The sequence below is a fragment of the Microplitis demolitor genome, chromosome 7, assembly GCF_026212275.2.
Source record: "Microplitis demolitor isolate Queensland-Clemson2020A chromosome 7, iyMicDemo2.1a, whole genome shotgun sequence".
NCBI lineage: Eukaryota > Metazoa > Arthropoda > Insecta > Hymenoptera > Braconidae > Microplitis > Microplitis demolitor.
In genome coordinates, this window is record NC_068551.1 from 5005834 (window position 1) to 5029802 (window position 23969).

A 23969-nucleotide genomic window follows, 5' to 3' on the forward strand; every position below is an offset into this window, starting at 1 on the left:
TTTTTAGACTTATCTAAAAGGCTTGAGAGCAAGTGGCAGAGAAGGTTTAATCATGCAATCAGATTCATTTTAAATATTAAACAGGATGATCACATCACTCCTTAACGTCGCAAATTAAATGGGCTTAGTATAAAATCTACAGACACTATTTTCTGGGATGTCATTTGTTCAAAATATTGGAGGCTGGTCAACCGAAAAACGAGATATGTTTAAAGATGAAGATGCTATTAGACGGTCTGATAGACTTGCAGCTAAAAACAACAATGTTGCCTTTAAAATACCAAATTTTAGTACTACCACCTTTGAGCACTCGTTTGTTGTGTCCGCAATTCGGTTAAGGCAGGAGCTGCCATCAGATGTAATAAATACCCATTCTCTTGAAAGTTTTAAAAATAAAGCATTTGAATTGTTCTTAAGTCTAGAAATTGATAGTACCTACTAACTTGTCAAATCTCATTAATATAAATTATATGTTCAATTTATATAGTACTCTATGTGACAATGTACATAAATTTTATATTTTCGCCATCTAGTTTTAAGCCTTGGCATATAAATTCAATAAATGAAAACAAAAAATATCTACATATTTTTTTTTCTTCAAGGGTTTAATACCTGGATTATTTTGTCGAGAGCTGAAAAAAGCTGACTCAGAAGTGAAATCGGCTACGATTGCAAAAAGAAAGATTTTTATTATTATAAATATAAATTTTTTGTTGCCTAAAAAATGGTGTCTCATTTTCCTGATTGCACGAAACAATTTACTCAATGATGAATGTATATCTATATAGTATTAAAATTGAATTGTTTTGAATAATTTTTGGTAATCAGGCTTTGTTTTGTTCTTTCCTATAAAACCAAGCCACGCTACTTCTTGCAAATAATTAAAATTATTTTCCCAAGTACCATTTTTTAAAATTTATTTACTGTGAGTTGAATATTAATCGATTCGATAAACAATCTGCAATAAATAATAATAATTAAATCAATCGGCTACAAATAAAAAATGAAATCAATAAATTACATAGTCAGTGATATTATTAAATGCATGTATGATATAGTTGACATTTATTAATAAAAACAATAATGAATGGCAAGGTTGAAATACTATTATGTCTTACAACATCAATAATGTACTCAATATGTCATATGGATATAAATCTAATGTTACATGGCGCACATCGTACATGTATAGAATATGAGAATAAGAGAGAGGTGATGTATCAAGGTAATAGCAAAAACTCAGCGGTAAATTTAAATCATTTGAGTTAGACTAGTGTATTATAGATTATTTTATATATTCTATGTATCCAGTATACATACCGTGTAATAGATATATATCTGTATAAGATAAAAACGTGACGGCGAATATATATATATTATCGGAAACGTCAGGGGTTCATATTGCGGTTCGAGTGTTTCATCTAATATTTAAAAAGCGTCGTGTTTGCTATCAGATATCCTTTAAAATTCATGTTGATCACCGCCGATTCTCGATTTCGATTGAAAAGCTTTTTTTTTATTTTTTAAAGAACATAACTTTATGAAGCATTCAAACGTAACGCGATCTAAATCGTGAATAAGAATATCAGTAGATGGGGAAAGTTGGCAGATTAAATATTTAAGAGTATAAGAGTGAAGTTGTACCCATGAGACTGCTCTGTATACTTTATTTTTGGGGTTTTTTCGCACATGCTTATGGAAATATTTGTGACCACATGTTTTATTATTTACTATTTATGTGTTCAGCGGGCTTGTTTGATCCTTCAATTTTGTTGATTATCAAAACGAATTCATAAAAGCTGATATCTGCAATAATTTTATATGTCCTAGTATACCACTATTTTAAGATGGCTGATGAAGTGGACGACGAAACGTCATTTAATTAATAACTAATTTTATAACATGGTCTACTTTTCTGCAATATCATGTATATAATTTAAAAAATGCCATCTGGCAGTCGGAATGCAATGTAGACTTCATCAAATTAATTATAATTACAGTGTAAAAAATTGGGAGTGATTTTGTTTAAATCCGAATTCATTTCGTCACTCGAAATTCCGGAATTATAAAAAAATAACTCTGCATACGGAGTTAACAAGGAGTTTATTTTTGCAGCGTAGTGAGTTTGGAATAATCCATGGATCTGCAGATTTTATTTCAATCCGCACTTGCTCTGATACAAAGTTTTAATATTAAAATAAACTCCTTTTAGGAGTGAATTTCACTCCAAGGGGATTAAATAAGTAACCAGTAATCCACCTCGCAGCCACTCCGTACTCCAGATTAAATCCGCGTTTACTTCGCAAATTTTGTACAGTGTATTATTCTTTTATCAATGAATTTGGATACTCATAACTTTGAATGAACAGTTTACTAAATTGCTGATGAAATAATAAAATAGAATGCATCTCATCAGTTTTAATCTCTTTTAGGATAATCATAGACATTGGATTGAAAATCTATGATTATTCTCTTCAATTCTATTAATGATTGATAATAGTAAATATTCTAATTCAACGTTTTATAATATTACTTTATTGAAAGCCGTAAGATGGGCAACGCGGAGTTTAATATTTCCTATTTGAAAAAATAGGAACAAAGTTTGAATTTTCGGGAATTCTTAAAATTTTTAATGCCTTTGGACAGCCGTTCTATTCCTAAACTAGTGGATCGATTGAACTCACCTCCGAACTTGATCGAGATCATTGCTCATAGAGTACTTCCTAAAACTGAATTAGTAAATATTCACTATTTGCTAGCGAATTCGCTAATTCACTTTTAGTAGATATTCTAAAGTTTTATGAAGATACGTTCTTAATTGTGGGTGTTACCATTGCTGCAAGACTCAACATATTCATAATGAGTCATATAGTTCCTTTTACAGTGTCATAATAACTATAGGGTACGTTTTTAAATGAAGTTATTTATCAATAATCGTAATAGTGAATTCTTTAATAGAAAAAAATAATTTTATGAAAAGTCACTTTTTTTTTAAGTACAGTGAATTACAGTATTTATTAATTGATTTTGTTACATAATAACAGTATGAAAGTTAAAGGAAAAATTACTCCAAATCATATCGATATAATACTTCATTGATATCATACGCTGAAGCAGGTAAGTGTCTGTATGGTCTATTGAATTCATCTACTTTAGATTTTATCCACTGTTTTAAATTTCTCACGGTTGCGTACATGTTCAATCCATCAGATGAAGTTTTTATTAACAATCCAGTTAATACAGAAATATTATCGTTACTAGGACAAATAAGAGGACTCCCCAAGAGTGTCTATAAAAATTTTCATACTTGCATAAAATTTATAATTTGTAATAAATATTCATTAGTAGTGTACAAACTAAATATTTTAATAAGTATATACATATATACTTGCCTCTGAGTCCGATGATTCATTATCCAAAGTAGCAATGACACTTACAGAATCATTAAAAGTTATGTCTGGAATACTTTTGTCGATTAAATTATTTTCAAATTTACTATATGCATCGACAAATTCAGTATAAGAAGAAATTTTTTCAGGAAATCTTTCAGTAGATATATCTGTTAAATATAAATTTATAATTATTGCATAATTTAACACACAAATCAGTAAAATTTGATATTGAAAATATAAAAGAGACAAGATATTTACTTTTATTAGGATTTCTTATCAGAGAAATTCGCATGCAGCTTTTGCCAATTTTATCTGAATATATATCCGTTGTAGTTGGTGAGTGTCTTACTGATATAGGTGAAATACTTCTTATCGGAATACCAAAAAATAAAATAACCAAACCAGGAATTATTATTTTTTCATCCGGAGCAGTGTTATCATTTTCTATAAAATTAATTAAGAGAAAATATATTTATTGAAGATATTAAGCTTCCATAAACTTTATAATTGAAGGAAAAAAAATTATTATCACTTGTAATAGTTACTATATTATAGGATGTGCTATGGACAGCAGGATACAGCTTATGGTGATAGATATAAGGGTATTCTTTGAGTATGGATGAACTCGTGCTTGTCAAATTGCTTGCGACTACATATGTTTCATTACTATAAATAATTAGAAGAAAAAAAATTAATTGGCTAATAATTACTGTTAAAATTTTCTTCAGAATCTGAAGCAAAATACACGGTTATTTACGAGTTAAAATCAGTCAGAAATATAAATTATAAATGTGATCATAAATTAACTAATTTTTGTACTTAATTGCACACCTCAAGCGCGAACGCGCTTTTTACATGAAAAGATTGGAACCCGACTGGTTACTGTTCTAAAATAATTACTATTATAATGAGCGATTGAGGTGTGCACTTCATCGTATTCAAAAATTATTTAATTGCATTAAAAAAAGTAGCAACATTTAGTTACGATCTTCATATTTCGAAATAAAATGTAAAGTATCTAGAAATAGTGTCATGTCAGAATCAATGATTCTATATAGGGGAGGGTGGGGCAAAGTGGGCTCCTTGGGGCAAAGTAGGTCGTCTAGAATTTGGAAAGCCTCAAAAATATTGGGGCAAAGATGGCTCCCCTAAAATTTGAGAGCAAAGTGCGCACCCTGAAATTTTCTATGAACGAGGCTCATAATAAGTCACCTTTACTTTTTTACGAATATTCATTTATTACTTATTAGCTTATTTATGTCGTACCCGTTTTTGCCCACTTTGCCCCATATTTTGAGATTCGTAATTAATTATGAACACAGCTTATTCATAACATTTTTAAAGTGAAGAATTTAAAAAAAGTAAAACGAGCAATAAATTTGTCTTACATAATTTTTTTAGATAGGGGCCCACTTTGCCCCTAGTTTTTGATTTTTCAATTTGAATGGAAACAGCTTATAAATGTTAAATAACAAACAAGGGACTATAAAGTAGTGTAACGAGTAAAGAAAAGTAAAGATAATCCCATTTCTAGCTTACGGGGCCCACTTTGTTCCACCCTCCCCTACACTGTATATTTAATAATACATTCATTTTTTTAATGTGTGAATTAATTTAAAAATAATTACTCTTTTATACAAAGCCTGGAAGTGAGAACTGCATTGAGTTTAACCAAAATTCCTACGCATTTGAATGTGCGGTTGTAACGTCTAGAAGGTATACTCGAATTTGTTAATTGAAAAATTGGAAGTACCCATGGTATACGATCTTCGTTTAACCAATCCACTTGTTCGTAGAACAAATCGTCTTCATCAACGTCTCTAATTACAAAATCTGCGTCTTTGTTCATAAAACAAAAGAAATTGATCAAAATTGAAAGAAAAATCAGACAAAATTGGATACCCAAATGTTGAATAGTAAAATTGTAGAAAACCCTGGTCAAAAATAAAACTTGATTCAAGCTCGCTTCGCCTTATTTTCTTCTGAAGTTATTGATTTTCCAACGATTCTCCGATTAGATCTCAACTTTTTCGACTTAAATCAATGGTTCCATTGTGTCACAGCGCAATTAGTCAGCTCATTTCAGAACCGACCCATCCCATAATCTGATACTTATCCGAGTTATATCGTAAATAGTAATCATAAGACACGAAGAAAAACGCCGTTTAATGTCTAAAGTCAACGTCGTGCAGTCAGAGTTAGAATAAAAATTTTCCTTATTATTATTAAGAAAGATATATACTTTATAAAATTGGATATTTTGTTAAATACAAATAAATCAAGTTTTGTTTTTAACCTGAGTTACTCCAATAAACAAAACACCTGAAAAAAATCTAACTAGTTCTGGAACTTAATATAACATTTCGATTGACGCCTTAGCCATTTCAGTCACTCACTGAAAATTAGTTATGGTATGAAAAAAAATTAGATACGAAACCCGAGTCGAAAATAAAACTTGACTTAGACTTGGATAACCAAGACGAAATTTGGAGCCGTTTTTCACAAGACAAACTCGACTTTTTTTCACGGGGATATGAAATACATTGAGTTTCCGCCTTGGTTTAGACTTAACTGGCTTACTTAGTCAAGATTTAAGACGAAAGAGTTTAAATCAAGTCGAAATTTATTTGGTTTCGACTTATTGGACTTAAAATGTAAGGCAAAAAAGTCTAAATGACGTCGAAACTGACTTGATGTAGACTTATTCGACTTAAATTATAAGGCGAAAAAGTCAAAACTAAGGTGAAATAATTTTGATACATTAAGGCGAAAGTAAGGCGAATAAATAACTTTTTTTCGACTTGGTTCAGCAAGTCAAAAGTAAGGTGAATGACTATCGTGCTCGAAGTAAAGACGAATAAGTTCAAACTAAGACAAAAAAATACAAATAAGTTGAAATAAGTTGAAACTAAGATGAAAAAAGTTCAAAAAGTTGGAAAAAATTTAATTCAAGTCGAAAAAGTCGGGATCTTATCGAAAAATCGTCGGCAAATCAATTTTTGATCCGGACATGAGTAACAAAATTAATAGTCTGTCGTTTTTCAGTCAGTAGCATATTATTAACAGACTATTAACACAGTAATTATTTTTGGTGTATTACGATTAAAATATAAAAACAAAAAAAAATAATTACCTAATGAATTGTCGCCCAGAACAATATTAAATGACAGAAATAATGACAGTATACATGTAATTAATGTATTCATTTCTTAACTTTTTTTAAGCTTAATTGTCTGAGTATCAAAGATTTTCTAAGGTTATAATGAAAGCGTTTTGTCTATGGCGCTTTATATAATCCAACTCCCTTCCAAAACTAAGTCAGGATGGTAGGGAAAAAAATTATTAGAATTTGAGTTCTCCCTACCATCATTCTTGACAAAAACATATTTCCATTACACAAGACAAGAACTTACGTCAACAGAGTTCTGCCTTAGGATATAGATAACGAAAAATTTCGTGATATATATATTCATTAAAAAATGAAATAAATATGAACTGAACTGATAATGTTTTAGTCGTGTAACATACTCGCGCGTGATTCGAAATTGTAATAATATTTTACGTTTAATGAGTATCCGTCATAATAAAATATTTTTAATACTCACGAATCGATAGTTTTGTATTCTCATATGTGATCAAAAATTGTGATATTTTATGATTACTGAGTGTTAAATATTTTTATAATGCTCACAAACTGTTCAAAATCGTAAAATAACATTTACTCATTTGAGGATTGAAATGTGTTAAATCATGATTATAAAATATGTTTGGTGAGGATTAAAAATGTTTTGATTCCTTTTGAATACTCATAAATCGTTAACTGACGATCAAAAGTGTGTTCAGCAACGAATATTATTTTACTGTTCAAAGATTATCAGAAATGGTAACATTATGTTACAATAAAGGCAAGATATCACCATTTGAACTCCAAAAGCTCAAAAATGTACTCACTATACAATTTTTGAATTTAAGGAGATTGAATACAGTGGGGGGTTCAGGGACGCCCACAATGTCAATCATATTCCAGATTTTTTGTTGTTTAATGCAATGCATCATAATATTTATTAATTGATTTTATTACATGATAACAATATGACCGCACAGAAAAAATTAATACAAATCATATTGATACATTATTTCCTGGATATCATACTGTGAATTAGGTAAATGCTCAGTGCGGCTTCTAAATTCACGTAGTTTCGAGTTTATCCACTGTTCCATATCTCCGACGATTGCGTACATTTTCAATCCATCATATGAAGTATTTATTAATAATCCAGTTATGACCGGAACATCATCCTTACCTCGGCAAACAAGAGGACTTCCTAAGAGAGCCTACGTAAATTCATTTATTTTTAGAAAATTGATAATTTATGATAAATAACTACACTCAAAAAAAGATATCACTTTAAGAGCAATACCCTTGGGTTATAATTAACCATCTTAAGTTTCAATAATTGTAGATTCTTAGTCTAGCAATACTTTATTCGCATAAAGGTTTGATTACGATATTAACGATCCGGATTACTATGGAGAAATTATTCTTGTTCGGAATGGTATGATGTCATATAGTAATGTCGGATCATGTTGGCCACCTATCGGAAATTGAAACAAGCACATGCAAAAATAACTATGACCCATAGTAAAATTAACAATGATCATATCACAAATTACTGTAACCATTTCAAATTTTTCTATGGTCATAGTAATTTTTGCATGTTTATTTCAATTTCCGACAGATGGCCAATATGGCCAGGCATTACTATGACACCATACAATGAAAAAAAAAAAAATTGGTTTAATGGCAATATCGTTAGGTTAGAGTAACCATCTAAAGTTTGGAAAATTGTAGATTATTAATAGAGCAATACTTTTATTAGCGTAAAGGCTAGATTGCTATTTTACTCATACAATGTTTCGATAAACGAACTATCTTTATAGATGGTTGCTACGGTATTACATATTGCTGAATTAACAATACGTATTGATATATTTACAATCCGGGTTTCTATATTGACCATATGGATTGCTATATTCACAATTTGGATTGCTATGATAGCAATCTATAGGAATCGTTAAAACAGCAATACCAAGCATGGGGAAGATAACCAAAAAATATGGTTAAATTGACAATACTTTTATTTAAAATTGAAGATCCTCAATGCAGCAATCTTGTATTGTCAAGTTAACGATACATTTTGCTATGACAACTATCTACCATTAGCAACACCAGATGGTTATGATAATCACATTTTTTCTTCAGTGCAGCATTTCAAACAAGAACAATTTCTTCATGCATAAATCATTAAAATAGCAATACCAAGTATGAAGAATATAACCGAATAGTATGATTAACTTAACCATAGTTTTATTTGAAATTGGAGATCGTTGCCAATTCAACGATTCACTTTTTTATAATAAATATCTACCATTAACAATACTTTAGATGGTTACTGTAACCACCCTTTTTTCAGTGAATTACAAGTGTACAGATGAAATATGCTATTATTTAGATATAGATATATATTTATATATACACTTACCTCTGAGTTCGATGTTTCATTCTTTAAAGTAGCAATGACACTGACAAAATCATTAAAAGTTATGTCTGAGATGTTTTTGTCGATTGAATTATTTTCAAAACGGCTATATGCATCGACAAATTCAGAATAAGACGATAATTTTTCTGGAAATTTTTTAGAAGATATTTCTGCAAAATTTTAATTTATAATTATTTTCATAATTAAATACTCAGATCAGTTTGAAATTGGACATTAACAAACAAAAGATAAGATATTTACTGTTATTAGAATCTTTTATCATAGAAACTCTCACGCACATTCTGTCAATTTTTTTTGAATAAATTTCATATCTTTTTGGTGATTGATCAAGTGCTGCAGATGAAACACTTCTTATTGCAGTGTCAAAAAATAAAATAACGACACCAGCTATTATTTTTTTTTCAACCGAAGTGATGTTTTTGATTTCTATTGAATTAAATAAGATAGAATGAAATTATCGAGCATATGAAAGTTTTATTAAAAGTAAATAGAAGGAAAAAGAAATTTTACCACTTGTAATAGATGCTAATTCATAAGGCGTGTTATGGACAGCAGGATATAGTCTATGATGACCGACATAAGGAAGGATCTCATATCTTCCTGCACTTACACGTACCATATTAGTTGCAACTACATACGATTCATCACTGCATAAAAAAAAATTCAATTAATTGATTTTTTAGATGAGATATGAGGAGAGCAAATTATGGTATCCATTTTTATTACGTTGTATGTAATACTAGAAATTTGAATAGCGCACTACGCGCGCGCGTAAATTTCAACCAATACTGAATCGTGGCCCGTTTTTTGCGAGATTCGACCTTTGACTAACTTCAAGACTTTCATCTATTTTATAATATAGGATCATCTTTTATTGTTATAGTAATAATTATTTAGAATCACAGGATATAAACCCGTGATTTATGGGAAAAGTTCCCAAAACTATAGAATAATTGTTATTATTATGATAATCGTTATATTGTAATAATAATATTTCGTAAAAAATACGAAATTATCGTTAATCGAGATAAAACGATGTTATTACTTCTAACATAAAAAAGGTTACTTTTACGAAACTGAACTGTTTCTATAAATTTTTTACCACTTGTCATATTAAATATTTAGGCATAATATTTTATTTTTTGTATTATAGAGGAAGGGGGGGGCAAATGGGCCCTTAAGAAATGAGGGCTTATATGTAATATAGACGTCAGCCTATTTTGCCCCACGCTCTCCTAATAGGGGAAAGGAGAGAAAAATGGACCCCTTAAAATTTTGAATACCTCGAATAATTTGGGGGTGAAATGGGTCACCAAAGTTTAAGACCCCCCCCCTCCCCCTAACTATGATATTTCTCCTAATTTATAATTTCAATTTTCTCACTAATTTAGTTTGCAAAGAGACTTAATTCATAAAAATATGTTCCTCATATTTTATCAAGACAATTGTGAACAAATGTTCTTTGGATTTCTCTATTAATTGATCAGTCTGTCGTATTATGAATTTTTGAAAGACTGAAACTTTTAACTTTCCGTAAAAAAAAAATTTTGAAAGTTACTATTTTTACCCCAAAACTTGATTTCTATTTTCGAAAATTTATTTTTCATCAGATGTCAACGTTTTGAGGTTCTAGGAAGCTATTCTGACTATTTCAGAATGATGTCCAAGTGTGTGTATGTGTATGTATGTATATAAAATCTTTATAAATTTTTGACTAATCAATCGATTTGAATGATTTCAGCGGCAATCGGAAGAACTTGTCAATCATCAACTTTCCTGTAACTTTAATATGAACCGATGAGATAGACTCTGATACATTTAAATAAAAAACAAAAATAAAATTCTTGCATTTTTTTAATTTTCTGAAAAACAACTTAATTAATGGATTTCGGAATTTAATCAGCTATAAAACTCAATAACACGCATCAATTGCCGCATAATCCGTCTAAATTGGATAAAGTGATTTATTCAGTATGAAAAACATAGACGTTTCTATAGTATACAAAAATACGTGTATGATATTAATCGAAATGGGAATATTTTTTTTAGTACCCATATTTCAAAATAAAATATAAAAAATCCGCAAATAGTATAGTCTCTAAAACTGGATTAGTGAAGTTTAGAGAATATTCACTATTTGCTAACGAATTTCGCTTATTTACTTTTAGAGAGTAATATCACTCTCTCAACATGAATAAGAGAAAAAAGTGAAATTACTAATTCCAAGTGCAAACCGAACCACTAATTTCAAAAAGTGGTTCAGTTGGCACTCAGATTTAGTGAATATCTCTTATTTTCACAAATTCATGATTAGAGTTCATGATAAGTGATTCTACCCTGTATATTTAACAATACATTTATATGTTTGATGTGTAAATTTATTAAAAGATAATTACTCTTTTATACAACGCGAAGAAGTGAGAACTGCATTGGGCTTAACCAAAACTCCTGTGCATTTGAATGTGCGGTTGTAACGTCTAGAAGGTATACTCGAATTTGCTAATTGAAAAATTGGCAGTACCCATGGAAAACGAGATTTGTTAATCCAATCCACCGATTCATCGGCTGTATTGTTGATTTGTTGATTTGCATGTTCATTTATTAATTGACCTTTGTTTATAGAACAAAAAAAAGTATTATTAAAATTGAAAAAAAAAAATCAGACAAAATCGGATGCCCAAAAATTTTCATGGAAAAATTTTAAATGAGTCGTTATATTTTTTAAATTTTGTTGATGCTTTCAAAACAAAACGTTTCTATTTTTAGGCGATACCCAAATTTTCCTAAACAATTAACGGAACCAAAAAAATATATTTTGATGTTAAGTAAAAATTAGTCTGATTTCTTTTTAATGTAAACAACAAGCTAGAAATTATGCATACTAAAGTTAGAATAAATGTAACTCTACTATTCGCAATTACATGTAATAGAAAATAATTACCACCATTGAGGTCATTTACTTAAAATCACAATACAATCGAAAGCATTTGCCGATTTTAAATCAGTATTGATTACAAACCATTAACATAATTAAAAAATTAAAAAAATACTTACCATCTGTCGCAGGATACGAAACAATATTGAGTGATAAAAATAATAATGCTGGTAAATAATTAATTAATTTATTCATTTCGGAACTATTTTATTTTTTGATTATATAGGTGAGTTCTCCGCAGATATTTTGAGATCTGAGAGAACCATAAAAGTGTTTGGAATTTTATAGTAAAAATAGAGCTATAGGTTTTTCCCAGTTTTTATTATTGATAAAAGCGATTTATTAATACATTAACATTAATCTTACATTTTTGGAGGGGAAACTATATTTTTAAAAAATGAAAACTAATCAGCTAATCACTTTAAACACTTGGTGCTCAAGTAATAAAAATTTTATTTTCGTAATAAGCTAGAGGTGATAATGAATTTTAAAAATATATCTTATCAAAATTAAATGACTTTAAATTTCAAGAATAATAAGAGTAATAAGAAAATCATTGTATAAGTAAACGAAAAATAAAAAAAATTGTTATACATTTATTTCAATAATTTTCAGAAAAAAAACAAATTTTACGAACACAGAAAGAAAATTATGGGAAGTTTTGCTATGTATTATGGGAATAGTTCCCATAATGGTATAGGAATTGTACCGATACTATGATAGGGATGGTTCCCATAATATATATAGGAACCATCCCTATAATAGTATAGGTACAATTCCTACACCATTATAGGTTCCCATAATTTATAGGAACCATCTCTATAATAGTATGGGTACAATTCCCATACCATTATGAAAACCATTCCCATAATAGCATGGGAATAGTTCCTATACCATTATGAGAACCATTCCCATAATGGTATGGGAACCATTCTTATAATGATATGGGAACCGTTCCCATAATGGTATGGGAACCATTCCCATAATTAAATGGGAGCTATTCCTATAACATTATGGGAACTGTTCCGATAATATTATAGGAACCATCCCTATATATCATAAATTTTTTTTATTGCAAAATAGTGTAGAAATTGATTTCATGATAAGGAAAGATTCAAATGAAGCTTCTTCGAAACTAAATTTGTATTGAAACACTGAATTAAGCTTAAAAACTACCCTTACTATACAAGAATAACTTTCATGCACGAATAGATCTAAATATAGATGTAGACTTGCTTTTATGTTTAATAATATTTTTGTGTATTGTAGAAGTGATTTCCACATTTTTTTCTAAATCAATATTTTTATGATAGTATAGGAAGCATTCCCATAATATTATAGGAATGATTCCCATAATGGTATAGGAACTACTCCCATAATTTATGAGAATGGTTCCTATAATTTATAGGAATTGTTCCTATATATTATGGTAATGATTCGCATAATATTATAGAAAGTATTCCTATAATATTATGGGTACCATTTCTATAATTAGAGTAACCATTCTTATAATGTTATGGGTGTCAATCTCATAATTATAGGAACTATTCGTATAATTATGGGAAACATTCCTATAATTTTGGGAAACATTTCTATAATTATATGAACTGCTCCCATAATGTAGGGTGGTAATTCCTATGATGGTATAGAAAAAAATTTTACGAAATTGTGGAAACTGTTTCTATAATTTTTTTTCCGTGTAAGATATTTAATAATAAGATGATCTAAATGAAACAAATTTGTTTTTTAAAAATATCCCGTTTCAAAAAATTTTATTTTTGATCCAGGATAGCGTTATTACACTAAGAGAATAAATTATAACTCTTTAGAACAGGTTTTCTTTATACAATAATTATTTTTATTCAATTATACATTTTGTACAAGAAAAATTCATTTGAAAAGGAATATTTGAAGAAGTTTCGACTTTCTTGTTGTGACATTTTTTTGAATAGTCATATAAATTTCAACCATGCAGTTAATTTTAGATTTTAAACATGTAATCACAGAACACAAATCAACGATTTCTTAATTTTCAAAATTACCAAAGTTTCAAAAAACTTAATAATTGATAATTTTAAACTACGAACAATTTTTAAACCAATTTTTTTTAATGCGGCTGATTATTATTAAATTTTACATTTTTGTGTCATTACTATTAATTTAGTCTCTTAAGTCAAAATCTTAATTATTTAGGGAAAAAAAGTCATCATAATTAAAATCGAAATTTAATGGAGTGAGTATTTAACTCGGAATGTATCATAGAACCAATACCATTGTTCAATTTCTCGTTTAGCCACGAGAAGTCTTGCGCTAGATTTGCGTATAAAAACATTTTATCGTAATAAGTATTTATCAGTAATCCTGCTAATACATATTCATTTTCATCATTTTTACAAATTAGTGGACTCCCAAGCAGGCTCTAGATAATATTATAAATTTAAATCACATTATTTTTAATCAGCAATCATTTAAATTATGAATAAATTACGTAATTTTTTTACATACCTCAGTTGCCAATGACGAATTTTTTACTGTAGCAAAGACATTTAGATCACGCTGTATAAAAATATTCATCAAATTTTCATCTACACTAAAAACAGAGTGAGCATCTAGCCAACGATTGATAAATTCAAAATAAGGAATTACTCGTTCATCAAAATACGAAAAACATGAATCTAAAATTGGAACAATGATGGAATTATTGAAATCCTAAGATCGAAATTTAATTAATAAAAAAAAAAATTTGAATATTTACGAGGATTTGAATCGTTTGTAATTGAAATGCGTAAGCACTTGCATTTGTTTATATTTTTATAAATATCATTAATTGATGGTGAATTATTTATTGCGATGGGATTGATATTATTAATTGGTGATTCGAGGAACAAAATACTCACACCTGGTATAGTTATTTTGCCTGAAGATTTAACGCCATGTATACCTGTATACAATTAATAAATTGATTCGCACACGACAAGAAATATTTTGCAGATATCACTATGCCAGTACGGGCGTGAACACCATACTGTATGCTATCGAAGATTTTTATACGTTAAAAATTGTATGCATAGATGATTCGACCGATGCGGGAATAGTAACATTGGCGATAGTTGGCGCGGACGCCGCAATGTCAGTTTGGCCGTCAGGCCTTTACTGTGTTGCCGTATCCACAATGCTTCTGGCAGATAAATCTAGTCTAACGACATCTATATAGTTTTGGCGGTAATACGAATGTATACATTAATTGACGCGCCAAAAATTATGGCGGGAAAAACTAGTGACATTGTGCCCTCGCATTGTAGTATGGCTCTCAGGACCATGCTGTTTCGCCGCGCCTGCATGCATACGTGTGAGCAATACAATAGCTCCAGTACTATACAGTATAGTAAATAACGGCATACTTCTGGGACTCGTTACAATACTGTCTTGAAATATTTCACATACTATTTTAGTATCTGTCTTGAGACCATACTAGCATGGTGTTGAACGCCATGCATTTCTTACCGTGTGTGACGAAACATAAAAAATAGTTAAAATTCATGCGTTCAAAAACTTACTACGAACAAAGGCTCCTGCTTCGTAGAAAGTGCTATCATAATCTAATAAACTTTTTCGAATATGATGTAAAGATGTATTAAATCCATCTGTACTTGAGGTTCCATGGAAAATTCCAACTGCGTATGATTCTGTACTGTAAAATTAACAGGAAAAGTTAATAGGTATATATGTTTCTCTATAGATGGTATAGAAAAAGAAGGATGAGCTAAATCTGCTCTTCATATCTATTTGATTTTCATCATAATTAAAATTATGAGTGAAAAATATTTTTTAGTACTGCGTTAAAAAAAAATTATCATCATTTTTCAAAATCAGTTATTAATTTAAAAAAATTACTTTTTAATACAAAGTCGGGCGGTAAGAGCCGTATCAGGTTTGACTAATATTCCCTGACATTTGTAGACATATTGATACAGACTAGATGAGTCATTAGTGTACTTTAGTTGAAAAACTGGTAAAATCCACTGCAGATGATCTTCTTTTAATAACTCTGATTTATTGGACTTACTATCAATCTCTTCAGCTGTAATTTCGCAAAAATCATTCAAATATTTCAAAAATAATACAAATAATAAAAAATGAATTGAATAATTTTCTAAAATTAAAGAAGAAAAATTACTATTTGTTTTTGAAACCGTCGAAATAATGTAACTGCATAATTGTAATAGTAACAAATAATTTTTTAGATTTATCATTTTTATTTTTTTAAGCCTCGAATGTATTTTAACAAACAGATATCACACCAACTAAACATTTTATCAAGAACATTTATTATTTATATCGTTGTTATCGTAGCTGCTCTATTTTTTTGGTGAAATAAAAGTCATTAGAACCCAATTATAAAGTATATTTATTACAGGAAATTGTCTTTTCGTTTTTTTGTTTTCTTAGTAAAAATATTAATAAAACTGAAAAAAATTTTCCATAAACAAATTGTGGCTGCAGGATGTCAATAATTAATTAAAGAAAGTCATTAATATGGTCTTTATATAATTGATTATACATGAAAGAATTTATATATTTAAATATATGGTTCATAGTATATTAAAAATTATATTTTTAGCGATATATTGAAAATTTTATTTTTTCAATATACTTTTTAAATTTTTCCCACACGGAAAAAGATATATCGGAGAATATATGCCGGCAAAAAAGCATACATATGACAATAATAAAAATATAAGCCGGATATATACTATTTTGCTAGGATATATATTTTTTCGTGCGGGTTACACAATTCCACAAAAAAAAAGTCAAGTTTATTATTATTTTTTTTTTTTTTTTTCATTGACCTTACATTTACTGAATAACTAACGCAATAACCTAAAAAAAGTAAAAAAAGTGCCATATATTTTACAATATACTGAAAATCATATATTTTGCAATATACTGTAAAACATATATAAAAAATACAAAAAATACTGTATATTAATTAACATACTACTTTCAATATAATATATCAATATGAAAAAAGATATATTAAAATATATATGTACAACATACATAAAAAAGTCACATGGTGATAAATATATTGGTAATATATTTTAGCAATATATTTTTAGTCAATATATTATCATATATTAATAGGGCAAAAATATTAATATTATTTTATATATTGTACAATATATCACATTATAATATTCATATATTTTATCATATATGTTTTCACATATAAAGCTTTTTCATGCGGGTATAAATAATATACACGGAAAGAAAATTATGGAAAGTGTTGCTATGTATTATGGGAACCATTTCCATAATGGTATGGGAACTATTTCTATAATATTATGGGAATGATTCCTATTATGCATAGGGTTCATTCCTATATATTATAGGAAGTATTCCTACAAGTTATAGTAACCATTACTATAATTTATAGGAACCATCCCTATAATTAAAGGAACCATTTCTATAATTAAAGGAACCGTTCCTATAATATTATGGGTATCATTCCCATAATTATGAGAACTATTCCTAAATCATAGAAAACATTTCTATAATTATAGGAATTGATCCCATAACGTATAGTCATAATTCCTATGATGGTATAGGAAAAAATTTCACAAAATTATGGGAACCGTTTCCGAAAAAAAATTTTGAAGTTTATTTTGTATAAAAAGTTTAACACATAGCGAATATAGACTGGTTGAATAAGTTTTATTAATTAATAATTAACTCAATAATTAATTTTTAATAGTTTAATACAAATTTCTTACCGTCATGGTTATGGTCATGTGGAGCAGTTATAAAGAACTATGTACTACATGGGTTGTCAATTTAATATTTTCGACATTGAGTAACATCTAAAACGTCAAAAAGTTTTTTATCCCAAATGAAGTCAATAAATTTGACAAAATATTGGCAATGAAATGAAAAGTTTTACATCAGTTTTTATTTGCCCATCTATTCCTTTTAAACTAACTACGATTATTTTGTATATTAAAATCTCAATTTAAAAAATTTTAATCAAAACAACACTCATACAAAATGGTCAACATTTAAATTATCAGTGAGATAAAGTAACCGCGACGTAAAAGATATAAAAGTTGTTTCAATTGAGCAGACAGAACGTAGTAAAATTGTCGGCTAAGCTTTTACCCCTTTTTAACGAAACGAACGCGGGTGGATACATCTATGCCATCTCTGTCTATACAATTCCTCATGTAGCGAACAGGGTGATGAAACCTTTTCGGGTCTGGTTGTCCGTAGGTAATCAGTTTAAAAGATATGGTAGTATTCACCATTATACCGTTGAGAGCTTTATCATAGTGTTAGCCGTCGCAAAAGTTAAAATCAGCCACTTTCTGTCTCTCTCTCTCTTTTTCTCTCATTCTCTCGTAGCTCACAAAATGGCTGGCTTTAATCCCTTTTGGGGTTTCCGGCATGAAATGAGATTTCTACTGAGGAAAACGGATATTTTGTGAGTGTGACCATCATCACCATCGAATAACGCACTCACACATATATATATTCTTCACTCGTTTAGATATATATTTTCTCATCCTATTATATCCATTTATTCTCTTTATTCTTTCTCTCTCTCTCTTGTTCTCATCCATATATATGAGAATTCACAGATCCACAGTTAGACGAAAATGAGAGACAGAAAATTTTAGTGAATGAGTTAGCAGAGAGTTGAAGCCAGAGTAGCCTGCTGATGAGCAACATACAAGGGGTAGTAGGAAGTAGGTAGTAGATTTAAGGCTAGAAGGAAACTCCTCCGCGTGGCCATTAGCCCACACACTCCCAAAGCCTTTCTGCAACACGATTCATACATTTCGCCTGGAAGAATGAAAATAAAATAAAAAAGACAGTTCAGAGTTCAGTTCCTCCACAAGAGCCACAGCTATACTCTAACCATCTCCATCTTTTGTATAATCTATAGCTCTTTTACATTTTTTTTACTTTCAAACCCTTTTACGGTTCATGGCCGCGGAAAAGCCCGAAACATTTATTCATAAATTTTATTGTAGGAATTAGTATTGCTGCGCAGAATGAAACAAATTTAGGGGGACCTTGAGTGAGTAATTTCATTTTCGGCTTTTGAGCACCGGGTCAAAATTTAAAAGAGGGCTTCGGTTCCTCGATCCCCCTCTTTTAGGAATTAATGATTACTGCAACACAGAACGAAACAGAGTTTTATATAAGTGTAATGAATCGAGCAATCTCGCTCAGGCGATTGAAGAGCGGATGAATACCCGTGGAAGAAGTAGAGACTAGTTCGCGAAAAAACAAAGAATGAGATGAAGAGTAACGAAAAAATAAATAAATAAAAAAAAAAGAAGAAACATCGCGGGGATGATCAGGGATCGTTGGATCTGCGAAGGATACAATACGGGGAACTAATTCCAAGCATTTATCTGTCTCCCGCAGCACTCGACGTCCCTCACCTCTCGCGGAAACGATACAGCGTGCTATGGGTACGGAGCATCAGCGAGATAGAAATAATAAAATAAAACAGTGTATAGCTTAAGAGAGAGCTGGATGCAAGCATCGCAATACAATACTTGCAGCAGCAGGCTCTTGTATTCTTTAATTCTCATTCGGTCTTTTTTTTTCTCGCGTCGTTTCAGCTACTTTGCGTTCCCCGTGGTCCCCCCGCAGCAGCAAAAGAGTAGAGGTTACAACCCGGAGTATCGGAGGCCAAAGCGAGAGACAGGATGGTAGTTGGAGGACAGTCGAGTGTGAGAAATCGATGAGTACGATCAAGGTGGCCAAGAGAGGTATGAGAAGTAGAGACGAACCAAGCACACAACAGCATCAGCATCACCACCAGTGCACCAGTAGTAGCCCGGGTGAAACAAAATCGCAGACAATTTCTTGCCACGTTGCTGCTTTCTATCCTCTTGCCCTTCGTCTCTTGCTTCTCGACGCTGTATCACTGACACACCACCACCATCACCCTCTTCAACCCCACCCTTCGGTTCAGTAAGTTTGCGAGCTTGATGAAGCTGGATAAGAATAGAGGGATTGTCTATATTTCTATCTCCTTTTTTTATTTTTTGTCTCCATTAATTTTTTGTCTTTTTTCGTTTTCTCCGTCTCTGTCGATTGAATACCTTTTTTTTATTTATTATACTTATTTATTTTATTTTTATTCATCTCGTTCGACCCCCTGATGCGGATACTGCTACTGGCAGTCGATAGCTCGCTCCCACCTAATTAAACATCCAGCTCGAAACCCGCGAGCCAAGTCGAGTTGGGTCGTCGATGCTAGTGCGATATTAGTCCCTTGTCCAAGAGACCAAGTCTTTAGTCTCTTGCTTTCTTTCTTTCTTACTTTCTTTATTTATTTCTTCCTTACTTACTTACTTTATACATATTATCTTTTTCTTGGTCATCAACCAGACATTAACAATAAGAGACATGGATACGTGGAGACCACGACCTTCCTGGTCTTCTTCGCGCCTCCCGGACACTCGAGTCTCTGGAGAGAATGACCCTCGACTTATTGCAGTCTGCAAGAAGATCAAGAATAACAAAATGAAGAATAAGAATAAGAAGAATCGGGATATTGCTGGCGCCCGTCTGCACTCTGGCCCCGTCTCGAGATGCTGCATCGAGGTAAGCGCCGATAGTTATTCTTCGTCGTCTTCTTTACTTTTCTTTGGCTCTCTCACTCGAGAACTTCGTGAGCACCATCGTGAGAGATATACAAATTGACTACAAACAATGCCAATTGTGGCGTCCTCCAATCGTCCGTAGCTATACCGGGGATCGCTTTAGCCAAGCGTTAAAATTTGTTAATTGAATACGGCAATGAGTCGACGGTGTATATGTCCCTAATAGCAGTCGCTGCAGAAACGACAACGACAACAACAACAACAACGACAACAACAGTAACAGCAACAACACAACAACATCAACAACAACAGTAGAGACCAACAGAGACCAATGTGTGCGATGTAATGTGCGAACATGCCTTGAAGCGAATTCACTCTGTGTCCGGTATGCAGCGCAGTAGCGTCGAGCCGGATCCTACGGGCTTACCAACACGCCACGTTACCCATCTCAAACACGATCTTGTATTCCATGCACGCCGAAGCACGCCTGCCTACCTCCTGCTTACCTTCGCCCGTTAAACTCTCAGAATAGTCATTAACCAAATAATGAGTTCTATTCACCTCTCACTCTTTCTTATTCTTACAGCTCACCAATCCAGCTAACCACATCAGTACCTGTTTAAATTATCCCTTTGTCTCCTATTTATACAAATATAAATAAAAGTAACCAAAAATTTTTTTATTGTCCCAGTAATTAAATAATAGACTGCAATAATTTGTAAAACTACTTTTGCTTTTAAAGCCGCTATTTAGATGTGAGCTGTGTTAAATGGTGCCGAGGGGATGCACGTCACGATTTCCGTTAGCTACCTTATTGTCGAACAGCTATGATGAATCGTTTATAGTTAGTGCGATAAGATCCTAGGATCGGTTACCTGAAAATTGTACGTCGCAGCATACCTTTCAAGAATTTCGGCGAAGGTGCCTTGAGTCGCGATCTAAGGCATACTTTGAACACAAACGACCATTGAATCTCTAGATTACACTTTTTAGGACATTATAACTGCAAAAGCTTGAAATGAACCAACTTAGACTTATGAAGGCATAAATTAGACTTAGATAGACATAAGTTGTGAAATGAACGTAACTAGACTTAACAGAAAGAAGGACTTGCAAGGAATACTATAAAAAAGTAAAATTGTTAAATTCGCGGTCTGCAAGAGATCCAGTCATCTCTTCAGTGGACTAATGACACCCAAGGGTGTATTGGGTTCCACAAGTCTGGGACTAACAGAGGCTTGATTTAAAAAATTTTGAAATTCAATTCACGATGTATGTCTTTGTAGGTCTAATTCATGCCTTTGTAAGTCTAAGTTGGTTCCTTTCAAGCTTTTACAATGATTATGTCCTAAAAAGTCCCATGTAGATTTTTGATGTTCATTTAGGTTCAAATTATGGCAATTATGCCTTAGATTTTAACCCGGGTATTATTTTTTCTTTTTAAATCAAAACTGTTGATATATTGAATGCGTGATGATTGAGCGCGTTTATATGAAGCACACTATATTATACTTATATCTTCTGTATCTTTGAACGGCCGCAAGGAGTAATGGTTTTAAAATAATAAATACTGATAATTATGTGTCTCAGTCTTAATAGCAGTAAAGTCTGCAGAAAATAAAAATAAAATTTCTAAGTCTACGTGAGTAATAAAATGAGCGATAACAAAAAATGCATTCACACGTATTGTCAATAAAAATGTGCAGTTGTGTTGTCGTTTGAATTTAACTCAACTATAAATTTTGATGTTAAAGTAACATCAACAGCAACAACAAGTTATATTGCTCTAGGGCCGTAGTGTATATCGTAGTACATATAGTTTCCCTTTTGTAACTTTGTGTGTGTATATGTACATATATATGTAACCATGTTAAACTTTGATTGTCCAATATTATCAACATCATCTGTATGGAGAACAGATCAACAATCAAGTTGATTGAGTGTTGAGTGTGCAGACGGTAGTATAGTATGAGTACAGTGTCTCCGCTCTGTTTTCATTTTGTCACGAAACACTTTTGTTAGATCTTTTAGAGGTATATATGTATATATAGATAGATAAAGTAACATAGTCAGAATAGAAGTAGAGTTTAGTTATAGTACTAAAACCTTTGGTATGCTAATTGATATGTTTTATGGTAGATAGGAAGGGCTTTGAAGTGGTCAAGAGGCGTTTGTATTGATGAGAATACTAAAGCATTGAGCTCTTTTGCTAGAACACCTTGTTTTCCTCAGTTGGTGAATGTAATGTATACGAGTATGCTAGGCCATCTATGACATGGCCAGAATTTTGTTGTGTTGAGAATGAATTGGCCGTTTATATGAATACGATAAGCTTTTCTGCGGACTATAGGCGATACTGAGGTAGCGAGCATCAAGCCACGATGACATCGTCATGTACACTTGTATACCAGCTGCCTCAAACACGACCGACGATTAATCCATGTCCTGGTGAATCGCTGGACCATCATCCTACTAGCGGCGGCTTTTGACACAACCCACTGGACATCCAATCGATTGCTCGCCGATCGTCATTGATGGTTGTAACTATTATTAGTCAATGTCTCTAGGGTATAAGAGAGGTATATTTAAGCTTTTAACCTTTCGTTAGGGAATGTCATATAGAGTCCAATGTGTTCTATCACTATCATCCCTTGTGTGTTAATAAATTTACCAGTGTTCGTTTATTGAATCTGTCTAATACATGATGGATATACTTATCTACAAATGTTTTCTCGTACAATTACATTACAAATTTTTCGGATTAATGTGGAGTTAATTTTTTTATTTATTCAATCTTTTCAGAGTTGATTTTAATCTGAGAAGGAGTTTCAATAAAATTAATGATATTTGCATCCATAAATTCTTTGGTGGAAATTTTTCGGAATTTTCTCTGAAAAACTCAGTTCTAGAGTTCTATAGATGTTTTAAGAGAAAAGTCCGAAAAATTTCTACCAGGGTTATGATTGAAGATTTTGCAGGCAAATGGTCAACGAAATAAAATCGTAAATTAACTGATATCCCAATGTATAGTCAAATTTATTATGACTTTTTTTTACCGCACTCTGCCATAAAACGGTATTAAAATGAAGTTGCACCGTGTAGCGATGCTACTTGGTAGTGTAATCTATAGTTTTAAATAAATAACATACATTTGCACCACTGATGGTGTGAAAGTTCTAATTCACACGGTTCAAAATTTAACACCGTGCATCATGTAACTTTCACACCGGCAGTGTTAAAAATTTTCACACCAAATCATTCACACCACACTGAGAACTTACATTTTTTTACAGTGTACTTATTTAGTTGGTATTAAAAAATAATGTAATAAAAATAAGAGTAAAAAATAATTAAAGGAGCATATTGCATTATCCTGAGATAATTTCACGCTGAATAATTTTCAATGCATTTAAATAGGAGGTTGGAAAATGTATATATATAATTGTCGTGTCATTCATTC

At 31.1% G+C, this 23969-nt stretch overlaps 3 protein-coding genes across 3 annotated transcripts in view; all 3 read right to left on the bottom strand.

Annotated features, from left to right (window-relative positions):
• Positions 1-2931: 2931 nt before the first annotated feature.
• Positions 2932-6666, bottom strand: LOC103569530 (uncharacterized). The gene is made up of 6 exons (XM_008546867.3): positions 6526-6666; positions 5021-5231; positions 3925-4058; positions 3651-3836; positions 3393-3559; positions 2932-3289 (listed from the first exon to the last, which is right to left on the bottom strand). The coding sequence occupies exons 1-6, from the start codon at positions 6596-6598 to the stop codon at positions 3065-3067; spliced, it is 996 nt and encodes a 331-aa protein (XP_008545089.1). The 5' UTR covers positions 6599-6666; the 3' UTR covers positions 2932-3064.
• A 265-nt stretch (positions 6667-6931) lies between these two features.
• LOC103569532 (uncharacterized) lies at positions 6932-12234 on the bottom strand. The gene is made up of 6 exons (XM_008546870.1): positions 12008-12234; positions 11350-11563; positions 9464-9600; positions 9194-9379; positions 8936-9102; positions 6932-7727 (listed from the first exon to the last, which is right to left on the bottom strand). Exons 1-6 carry the CDS (start codon positions 12081-12083, stop codon positions 7503-7505), a joined length of 1005 nt encoding a protein of 334 aa, XP_008545092.1. The 5' UTR covers positions 12084-12234; the 3' UTR covers positions 6932-7502.
• Positions 12235-13761: 1527 nt separating this feature from the next.
• LOC103569568 (uncharacterized) overlaps positions 13762-23969 on the bottom strand; it is a 29267-nt gene continuing 19059 nt past the window's right edge. Inside the window, exons 3-7 of the mRNA XM_008546914.2 lie at positions 15783-15969; positions 15446-15579; positions 14644-14829; positions 14394-14563; positions 13762-14307 (exon numbers count right to left, since the gene is read on the bottom strand). Of these exons, the coding sequence (XP_008545136.1) occupies positions 14101-14307; positions 14394-14563; positions 14644-14829; positions 15446-15579; positions 15783-15969 (884 nt within the window). The 3' untranslated portion in view covers positions 13762-14100. The remainder of the gene's footprint in view (positions 14308-14393; positions 14564-14643; positions 14830-15445; positions 15580-15782; positions 15970-23969) is intronic.

Bases quoted from the DNA above. Each gene is read 5' to 3' on its own strand.
- LOC103569530 (XM_008546867.3), bottom strand. From the start codon at position 6,598: ATGAATACATTAATTACATGTATACTGTCATTATTTCTGTCATTTAAT. The intron at 3,560-3,650 runs GTAAATATCTTG...TATATTTAACAG, and splicing joins GATAAGAAATCCTAATAAAA to ATATATCTACTGAAAGATTT. The intron at 3,290-3,392 runs GCAAGTATATAT...AAATTTTTATAG, and splicing joins ATGAATCATCGGACTCAGAG to ACACTCTTGGGGAGTCCTCT.
- LOC103569532 (XM_008546870.1), bottom strand. From the start codon at position 12,083: ATGAATAAATTAATTAATTATTTACCAGCATTATTATTTTTATCACTC. The intron at 9,601-11,349 runs GTAATTATCTTT...TTTTTTATGCAG, and splicing joins TCTTCGCGTTGTATAAAAGA to TGATGAATCGTATGTAGTTG. The intron at 9,380-9,463 runs GTAAAATTTCTT...TTAATTCAATAG, and splicing joins ATTAGCATCTATTACAAGTG to AAATCAAAAACATCACTTCG.